General features: G+C 38.1%; 1 protein-coding gene across 2 annotated transcripts in view; it reads left to right on the top strand.

Moving 5' to 3' along the window:
* The window catches only part of acss1 (acyl-CoA synthetase short chain family member 1), a 37,295-nt gene extending 27,502 nt beyond the window's left edge, over positions 1-9,793 (top strand). Inside the window, exons 8-13 of one of the 2 annotated variants that reach the window (XM_062044510.1) lie at positions 6,135-6,247; positions 6,478-6,604; positions 6,668-6,795; positions 8,657-8,720; positions 8,779-8,894; positions 8,961-9,793. In XM_062044510.1, coding sequence (XP_061900494.1) covers positions 6,135-6,247; positions 6,478-6,604; positions 6,668-6,795; positions 8,657-8,720; positions 8,779-8,894; positions 8,961-9,131 — 719 coding nt within the window. In that variant the 3' untranslated portion in view covers positions 9,132-9,793. The remainder of the gene's footprint in view (positions 1-6,134; positions 6,248-6,477; positions 6,605-6,667; positions 6,796-8,656; positions 8,721-8,778; positions 8,895-8,960) is intronic. The other variant, XM_062044509.1, reaches the window with a different exon arrangement.
* Positions 9,794-10,837: the final 1,044 nt, after the last annotated feature.

Raw genomic sequence — 10,837 nt, forward strand, 5'->3', positions numbered from 1 at the left:
AGTGTGTTTTATCGGAGCGCTGCAGTGTCATCGTTCTGATTCTTGTGTCACAAACCGGAGAAGAGAGACGTCCGCTCTGTGTGTGTCTGGGTGTGGGGGGGAGGAGAAGGGGGGGCGGGGGCGTGTCTGATCATGGCGGAGCCAGAAGTCGAGTTTGTTAACATGGAGATATTTTCACTACTTTTCTTTTGTCGAGCACAAAGAAAATAACATTTTAGTTAAATGTAAATTGTTCTTTGGATCAAAGATCCCATCTACTGCCCAAAACAGCAATTCAAATCTGCTGAAACAAGCTACATAAGCAACATGCTTCGACGTAGCTAGTAAAGAGAGACAGAGACTTCAATGCCACTTCACCTCCACCACCACCACTTAAGGATTAACTCTGCCTTCGCTCATCATTCAGCACTGAAGGTACACACTCTGTCAATCAATGTTCCCTCTAATTGTTCATGTGTGAGCAAAGGCAAAAACTCCCTGAGCATTCAGTGGAGCCCATGTGAGCAACATCAGACGTGCACACTGTGGCTACACCAGCAGCACACCTGTCCCAAACCTGACTAAATAAGTTCAATCTCCATCCTCCCATCCATTTTCTACCGCTTGTCCCTTTCGGGGTCGCGGGGGGTGCTGGAGCCTATCTCAGCTGCATTCGGGCGGAAGGCGGGGTACACCCTGGACAAGTCCCCACCTCATCGCAGGGCCAACACAGATAGACAGACAACATTCTCTTATTATTATAATCAAATGACAGCAGTCATTTCCATGAGGTTATTTTCTAATATAAGTGTTTAGGCCCACTTACAATGACAATTACAAAAAATATTGTTTTTCATGAACTGTGTACTTGTGTTGTTTGTCTGGGTGGAGGTCCTGCTTTGGAAATAAATTGTACCCCTTTCAGACATTGCATTTAGTTCCAATTAAAACATTCACATGTTGCACAATGAGATGTAAGCAGGGGATCATGTGTACATTCCTGCAACTTCATGTTTGTAAAAAATATATTTGTATTAGTATTTATTCAATATACTAACAGCATTTCATGATTCCATCCATCCATCCATTTTTCTACCGCTTATTCCCTTAATATTTATAAATTAAGATTCCTAATAAATGACACTAGAATAAGCACACATTTCATTGGTAAGTCATTGTGTAACGACCTGGAATGACACTTTATGTGTGGTGTTGGAGTTGTCCGACTTTTTGTGTGGCTGTAAACGCATCACTGGCTAAGTGCTATATGTGCACGTGTTGGCGCAAGTGAGAAAGAGCGAGCGGGTGCTGTTGATATAACAAAGTTGCTAATGGTCTGGTTTGTACTGCAGAAAATGACCAGTTTTGCTGGATATAATTTTCTTTACTAATGTTTTGGTGATGTGATTATGGCCGACAATAAAGAGTTTTACTCAGTAAAGTGATGGATGGAATTCATGTCCTCAAAGCGCCTCGACAGACGTTACAATATTTGAACAATGATGACGAAAACTGTTTTCTCTGTCGTGTCTGTAACGTGTCGAAAATTGTTATGCGCTTATTTTTTTATTAGATTTTGTGCGTGGCATATATTTGCCGTGCGCAGAGGACGTTTGAGCAGTGCGCAATTGCACAGGCGCGTACCTTGGAGGGAACGTTGCTGTCAATTCTCTTACATACTCTTTCATTCTAGACTTCTAGAGTGTTTGATTATCACATCACTCTAAATGTATAGACCAGGGGTCAGGTCGCCCGTAAGGACCAGATGAGTCGCCCGCGGGCCTGTTCTAAAAAAATAAAAATAAAATAAAAATAAATAAATTAAAAATAAAAAAAAATAATTAAATCTACATAGAAAAAACACAATATACACTTTCAATCAGTGCATCAACCCAAACAACCTCCCCCATGCACACTCATCCACACCCACTCACACAAAAGGGGTTATTTCTTTCTGCTACCAATATTCTGGTTCCCACAACATAGACAACACATCTGCAAGGGACACAGTCCCTGAAGCACACATGATTGTATAGGCTGCTGGTCCACTAACATTTTCATTAATTACTATTTTTTATGTAATTATTTTTATATTGTTTTACTTTCTTTTTTATCCAAGAAAATGTTTTTTATTTATTTATCTTATTTTATTTTATTTTTTAAAAAAGGGCCTTATCTTCAACAGACCAGTTTGTCAATGAAATTAGATTTGTTTAAAGGGTTTTTTAAACCAGGCCCAGTCCAGATAATGTCCAAGTCGGACTCAGCAACACACACCTTCATTCATGTACACAGAAAAAAATTAGGGAACACAACAGATTGCATATAATTTATAAACAAAATTACATTTTCAAAATAAGCATTTCTGTACAGTCCAGATTATGTCCAGGTCACTCAAATTAGGGAACACAACAACAGATATCATATAATCTATAAACATAATTATACTTTCAAAATAAGCCTTTGAGGACTTCTCATCTTTTTTTAAAATGTTTTTTGGCATCATTATCGTTTTCAACCATGTAACTTTCTAAAGTTAGAAAATACTGAATAAATGTTTTAAAGAAAGTAATACTAAGTGAATATCTGTTTTTGGCCTTAAAAATAAACATTTTACCGAGTACTATAATTAAATTGACTAAATCATGATTGTCAATGAACTCTCCTAAAATAACAGAAACCACATTAAGCTTCATAAACAAACCAATCCTTAAACACATTTTTTCAACTTCCACCCAAAACAAAGACACAATATGACAATACCAAAACAAATGCAGGGTGGATTCAGGCTCCTGACAACAAAATCGGCAATCATCTGACTCTGTCATATTCCATAATTTTAACATTTTCCCTGTGGGTAAGAAGTTATAAATAATTTTAATTTGAAAATAACGATTTTGCACATCGATAGTGGTTTTATAGATTAGTTTGAATATGGCATCCCATGGCAACGGGCAGTCAAAAAAGTCCTCCCATTTTCCATTTGTGTTGTATGAGGCAGCCTTCAAAGATTTCTTTATTAAATAAAAATTATATATTTTTCTATTTATTTTAGTTCCTTTTTGCCAACTAGAATTTCTTATTAGAGGTTTACAAACTAATAATTTAGTAGTTCCATAATTAATTATTTGTTTCCATCTTTTCCCAATTACTCCAGTTAGTTGATAAAATGAAAAGCTTGAGCAAGCATCACCATACATAGCTCTAAATTCATCATACTTCATAATTTTACCATTCTCATTGATAATATCATTGACAAAAATGATTCCTCTTTCAAACATATTTTTCCAAAAGAAAGGCTTTCCATCTATTACAATATTAGAGTTCATCCATATTAACTGCTGCAAAATATCGTCTCTTTGTTCTGGCCCATAAAATTGAAAACACCACTATGAGTGGATTGTTTCCTTTATGAACCCCGCCATGTTTCCCAGCAGACTCTCTGGGAGGGGATCACTTGGAAAAAAGGATACAATTTATTTTGATACAGTACATGTTTTTTGTCCAACAGGACATTTGTGTACCACTCAATGTTTAAATACATCTTTGGAACAATTGATGCTTTTAAAGACAGACACATAGCTTCAAGGTTGAGAAGTTTCAGGCCCCCATATTCATACTCTTTGTACAAAACCTTTCTTTTAATCTTTTCTGGTTTGCTGTTCCAGACAAAATCGAAGACCCTCCGCTCATAAATCTTCAAAAAGTTTTGTGATGGAGCTGGTAATGACAAAAACAAATAAATAAATTGAGGAATAATTAACGAGTTGGCAATAGACATTTTACCATACATGGTTAGGGATTTCCCTTTCCATAATTGCATAATTTTGTCCAGCTTTCTTAGTCGATTATCATAATTTACTGAGCCTAGATCTTCCAGATTTTCTGGGACAACAACACCAAGTATGTTAACTGGTCCATCTGTCCACAAAACAGGCACTTTGCATTCCATTCGAAAGGACGTTCCCTTTAGATTTCCGATCCTTAACATTTTACATTTATCATAATTAAGCTTAAGGCCAGATTGCTGTGAAAATATGTCCAAAAGATTAAGAAGGTTCCGCAAACAATGAGGAAAAATCTTATCTTTGTGAATCAGCCTTTTCTGACATGAACTTCATCAAGAACAAACACAGAACACGCCTCACTGATGCACATCTGCAAGACTCACTCAGAGTTGCAGTGTTAAGTTACACACCAGAGTACAACTCACTAGTTAACAGCATGCAATGCCAGGCTTCCCACTAACTGACAAAGAAACAGATAACAGATTTGGTGTCCAGTTCAAAGTGTGACATGATTTAAAAATTTGTGAGTTTACTTTTGTATTTTACATGAGTTATTATTTGTACAAACATGGTGCAAAGTAATTCATGATTTGTTAAAAAAATGTTAGTGGCTAGCTAGTTAAAATGGGTTATTGTGATTTCGCAAGACTGTCTTTGAAGTGATCATTTGAAAATGTTCAATTTGAAAAATGTGCACTTAGAGAAAATATAAAAATAAAGTGTTGCATATTGATATTTATCTGTTTCTATATATATTTATTGTGAGAAATCATTAAGATGATCAGTGTTTCCACAAAGATAAATATAATTAATTATTAATAATAACAGAGTTAAAGGTAAATTGAGCAAATTGGCTACTTCTGGCAATTTATTTAAGTGTGTATCTAACTGGTAGCCCTTCGCAGTAATCAGTACCCAAGAAGTAGCCCTTGGTTTCAAAAAGGTTGGTGACCCCTGGTATAGACTATAAAGTTCACAAACATAAAGAGGGATCCTAGTGGGCCAGGCCAATCTTTCCTTATCTCTAAATTAAAACTGGGGAAATGTGTAGAGTGTTCTGGGCTTCAGACATGATTTTGTGTCAGAATTCCTTGAGGAAAAAATGCCTGGTTAGGCTTTGTGTATGTAGTGTGTGCCTTTCTTGCTTTACAGCTATGCTGTTATTGTGCTGTTTGTTACTTATGTATGTTATGTTGCAGCTATTTAAAATAGTTTTGTCAATTTGTTCTGGCCAGAAACAAATTGGCCCTTTGAAACAAATCTTTGTCTTTGTGTGTTGTATGTAGAGCACATTGCTTAGCAGAGTTCAGTGATGCAAATGCATGTCAAGTTGATCAACACATTGTATTATTCTCCAGTGCAATAACAGTACTGACATGAAGGCTAAAAGGGCATTATTGGGAGCCTTAAAAAAAAGAACTAAATAGTTACTTTTCACAGTAACGCATTACTTTTTGGTGTAAGTAACTGAGTTAGTAACTGAGTTACTTTTGAAATAAAGTAACTAGTAACTGTAAATAGTTACTGGTTTTCAGTAACTAACCCAACACTATATATATATAAACATATACACATATTTTGTAACTGATTGATATATATGTACATATATATATATATAAATATTTATTTGTATGTATATATATACATATATTAATGCATATATATGTATATACATAAACATATACACATATTTTGTAACTGATCGAATGTATATACATACATACATAAATATATAAAGTATATATATTTATTTGTGTATATATATATATATGTGTATATATGTATTTATATATATGTGTGTATATATATATATATGTATGTGTATATATATATATATATGTGTGTATGTATGTTTATATATATATACTGTATGTATATATATATATATGTGTATATATATATGTATATATATGTGTGTGTATATATACATATATATATATATATATGTGTGTATATATATACAGTATATATAAATATATAGATATATATATATGTTTAGCGAGATCCAGTTTCATCCATTTTCTACCGCTTGTCCAGTTATTATTCCTTATTGTTTTTTTTAAATGAGATGCGAGTTTAAAATGTGAGCTTATGTCGTGTCCTACTTTTTGGAGTGGGTCCCCCTCCTCCTCCTCCGCTGCTGCTGTTGATTTTAGGAACAGTTTCCACCCACAAAAAAAAAGCAGCAGGCGGATTATCACGTTTAAATCCTTGTCGTCCAGGCTGGCCGACCTAACTGCTTGTGATTTACTTAGCGCGGCTTTAATTTGTAATCATACATTTCTCGCGCTACAATCAAAGGTTCCATTGTGCACCAAGTTATGTTATGAAAAACACATCAGTCTTGTTTTTGCTCTTCCCTCTTAGAGACGGGCGGCATCTGCATCGCGCCAAGACCGTCGGAGCAGGACGCCGAGATTGTCCCAGGAATGGCCATGAGACCTTTTTTTGGCATTAAACCAGCGATCATGGACAGTGAGGTGTGTGTGTGTGTGTGTGTGTGCGTGTGTGTGTGTTTTAAGATGGCTGGGAACGTCCTGAATAGAGGGTCAGATGAGGATTAAAAAATAGTCACCAGCTGTGTCACTTTTGATATCCACCCTTTCTACACACATTTCCACAAATCTGTGTGTGCATGCTGGTGGTTGCACTGCATCATCATGTCACATTATTGTTAATATTTGAACCTTTTATGTTTTGTTTGTTCCAGGGCAAAGTGCTGACCTCCAATGAGGCTTCAGGAGCACTATGTATCTCTCAGCCTTGGCCCGGCATGGCCAGAAGCATCTATAACGACCACCAGAGGTTCATAGACACCTACTTCAAGACCTACCCTGGTAAATGTGTCCGCGAGTTCTATTTGTGTGCGGAGATCGCATCACAGCCGTTTCGTCACGCAGGTCACTTCTTCACTGGCGATGGCGCCCATCGCTCCAAGCAGGGCTACTACCAGATCACCGGTCGCCTCGACGATGTCATCAACGTGAGCGGTCACAGGATTGGCACGGCCGAAATTGAAGATGTTGTGGTAAATCTACGGTACTTTCTTGGCTTCACTCAGGGAGAAAGGTGTAGTTTATGTTTACCTGTTGCAAAAATGACAGGGTTAAGGTCAGATATATAGTTTTGGGCTTAGGGCGGGGGTCGGCAACGCGCGGCTTTCGAGCCACAAGCAGCTCTTTAGCGCCGCCCTAGTGGCTTCCTGGAGCTTTTTCAAAAATGTATGAAAATGGAAAGAGATGAGGAAAAAAAAAAAAGTTTGGTTTTATTATGGTTCCTGTAGGAGGACAAACATGACATAAGCATTCCTAATTTGTTAGAAGTCCCACTGTTTGTTAAACATGCTTCACTGATGAGAGTATTTGGCGCGCGCCGTTTTGTCCTAATTTCGGAAAGTCCTTGAACGCACCGTAGTTTTGCATATACAACTTTCCTTGATGCTGCCGCAGAAAGACGTGTTTTATGCCAATCCTTCTTTGTCTCTATTTGTCCATCAAACATTTTATGCTGTGCAAAAGCGAGCTTTGTTGATGTTATTGACTTTTGTGGAGTGCTAATCAGACATACGGTAATCGGGCACTGCATGCATCGATGCTAACATGCTAATTATGCTAGCTGCATGTACATAATGCATCATTATGCCTCATATTTGAGGTATATTTGAGCTAATTTTATTTGTAGTTTCCGTTTCCTTCAACTTGAACACACACATCTTTACCTTTGGCCATTCTAAGCCAGTCATTTCCAGGAGTTATCACACCCTCCGTTTTAGTAATGGTTTAATGTGTAGAATAAATATTACATTTCAACATTTCTGTCAACTAAGATTTGCGTCAGCCTGCAACACATAGTCATTTTGATAGTAGGCTATTATAGCTAATATAGATACTTACATCATGTGTTGCCTTCATTATAACACTTATAAGGCTTTACATTTTTTGCGGCTCCAGACAGATTTTTATTTTTGGTTCAATATGGCTCTTTCAACATTTTGGGTTGCCGACCCCTGGCTTAGGGTTTTCTTAGGTCTTAAGGTTTTGGTTATTGCTGTGGTTAGGGTCTGAAGATCAGTGGAGGTTTTGGTGAAGGGAAGAGATAAAGGACATAGTTGGTGGTTTAAATATTAGCTGCTAGGATTTCTACTGCTATTTCAACATATGTTAAGATTTCTATGTACAGTTGTGCTTCAACTCATGAAGTTAAAGCTGTGGCGGAGCTCTTAAATCAAAACACTTGTACCTCAAATCAATGTCTCTTATTGAAATGAATTAAAATCAATTTAATTGGCGCTTGTACGCGCAAACAGCACAATTTTGGATAAAAATATTGTATAAAATCAATAGGATAGAATGTACTACAGAAGTTTTATTAAATAATAATGTACATAATTCATCTTGGACTTCTATGGTATCTTTTTAGAGCTGCTTCTCTGTCAAACACACCATCAGCAGCTGTTCCATATTTTCATGGATCAATGTCCACCATTTAGATATTATTATTTTAACATCTTTGCCTGGCGTTACTCATTCCAATACACTCAAACTGCTTCACCAAGTTAGTTAGCTACACGCACTGTCAAGACTTTGAGGATTTCTTTCTTTAATTTAATGAATATCAAACACGTCACTGTCCTTCACACTCACTTTTGTTTTTCCAATGGCTGGAAAAACAAAGTTATGTCCATCTCTAGTTTTAAGCTAATGTTAGCGAGTAATACTGGATGTTTTGGTCAGATCTTATAGGGCTCACTGTGACATTTGCTACACCAACTAATGGCGGGGAGGCTTGTCACTAATTTTTCTTGCAATTTAAAGCATAACAATCAGCTGAAAGACAGCTCTTATCTCAAAACACTCCACATATGTTAATGTTGTGGTCTGCTGTCATAGAACCAATGTCCTGCAGTAGCTGAGTCAGCGGTCATCGGCTGCTCACATCACATCAAAGGACAAGGTGAGTGAGTGAGTTCTTACCTGCATACACGGCGACACTCACTTCCCCCTCCCTGCAGGAGTCTACGCATTTGTGGTCCTAAAGCAAGACGTCCAAGATGTGGACTTGACGTCAAAGATCAACCACACGGTCTCGAACAAGATCGCCAAGTACGCCTGCCCTGACCATATCCAGGTTAGTTAGTGCGACAAGACAAAGTACAAACAAAAGTCACATTTATGCTTTTTCTTCTGCTTGCAGTTTGTCCAGCGTCTCCCGAAGACACGTTCGGGAAAGATAATGCGGCGTGTGCTGCGTAAAGTGGTGGAGTGTGACCTCAGCGGGCTTGGTGACCTCAGCACGCTGGACGACCCTGCAGTTGTTCAGGAGATCATCCAAGGTCACAGTGACCTTCGTGCTAAACAACCATGATGACATCCAAACTATCAAAAATTTTTTTAAAAAGGACTTACACCGAATTAATTGATAAGATATCAGTCTTATATGTACATCCCACAATCGGTAAAGTCACTGCTTAGCTCTATCGCATTTAAATTAGTACAGACCTCCCACAAGGTCAAACTTCAAGTAAAAAAATGTACAATAATTAAAGTGAGAAAAAAAGTAAAACTTCCTCAATCTACACCAGGAGTGTCAAACTGGTTTTCATTGAGGGCTACATCGCAGTTATGGTTGCCCTCAGAGGGCCGCGTTTAATAAATAAATAAATAAATGGGTTATACTTGTATAGCGCTTTTCTACCTTCAAGGTACTCAAAGCGCTTTGACAGTATTTCCACATTCACCCATTCACACACACATTCACACACTGATGGCGGGAGCTGCCATGCAAGGTGCTAACCAGCAGCCATCAGGAGCAAGGGTGAAGTGTCTTGCCCAAGGACACAACGGACGTGACTAGGAAGGTAGAAGGTGGGGATTGAACCCCAGTAACCAGCAACCCTCCGATTGCTGGCACGGCCACTCTACCAACTTCGCCATGCCGCCCCTTTAATAGTGCTTTATCACAATATTCTAATTTTCTGAGACAGTCCTGTGACTGTCTCAGAAAATTTAAATATTGTGATAAAGTCCTTTATTTCCTGTAATGCAACTAAAAACATGAAAATGTCATACATTCTGGATTCATAACACATCAACTGAAATATTGCAAGCCTTTTATTTTAATATTGCTGATTATGGCATATAGCTTAAAAAAACTATCTCAAAAAATTATATTTCCTCAGACCAAGTAAAAAAAAAATATAACAGCAAAACAAAATCAAACATTTGAAAATGTCAATTAATGCACTCAGTACTTGGTTGGGAATCCTTTTGCACGGATTACTGCATCAATGCGGCGTGGCATGGAGGCAATCAGCCTGTGGCATTGTTGAGGTGTTATGTATGCCCAGGATGCTTCAATAGCGGCCTTTAGCTCATTTGCATTATTGGGTCTGGTGTCTTTCAGCTTCTTCTTCACAATACCCCACAAATTCTCTATGGGGTTCAAGTCAGGGGAGTTGGCAGGCCAATCGAGGACAGTAATGCCATGGTCAGTACACCAGTTACTGGTGGTTTGGCACTGTGGGCAGGGGCCAGATCATGCTGGAAAATGAAATCCTCATCTCCATAGAGCTTTTCAACAGATGGAAGCATGTAGTGCTCTAAAATCTCTAGAAGCGTCTGACTTGGGCTATGGAAAAGAAGCACTGGACAGTTGCAGAGTGGTCCAGAGTCCTGTTTTCAGACGAAAGCAAGTTTTGTATTTCATTTGGAAGTCAAGGCGCTAGAGTCTGGAGGAAGGCTGGAGAGGAGCAAAATCCAAGTTGCTTGAAATCCAGTGTGAAGTTCCCACAGTCAGCAATGGTTTGGGGAGCCATGTCAGCTGCTGGTGTTGGTCCACTGTGTTTCATCAAGTCCAGAGTCAATGCAGCTGTGTACCAAGAGATTTTAGAGCACTACATGCTTCCATCTGTTGAAAAGTTCTATGGAGATGATGATTTCATTTTCCAGCATGACCTGGCACCTGCCCACAGTGCCAAAACCACCAGTAACTGGTGTACTGATCATGGCATTACTGTCCTCGATTGGCCTGCCAACTCCCCTGACCTGAACCCCATAGAGAATTTGTGGGGT

The sequence above is a fragment of the Entelurus aequoreus genome, linkage group LG04 (assembly GCF_033978785.1).
Source record: "Entelurus aequoreus isolate RoL-2023_Sb linkage group LG04, RoL_Eaeq_v1.1, whole genome shotgun sequence".
In the NCBI taxonomy this organism is placed as follows: domain Eukaryota; kingdom Metazoa; phylum Chordata; class Actinopteri; order Syngnathiformes; family Syngnathidae; genus Entelurus; species Entelurus aequoreus.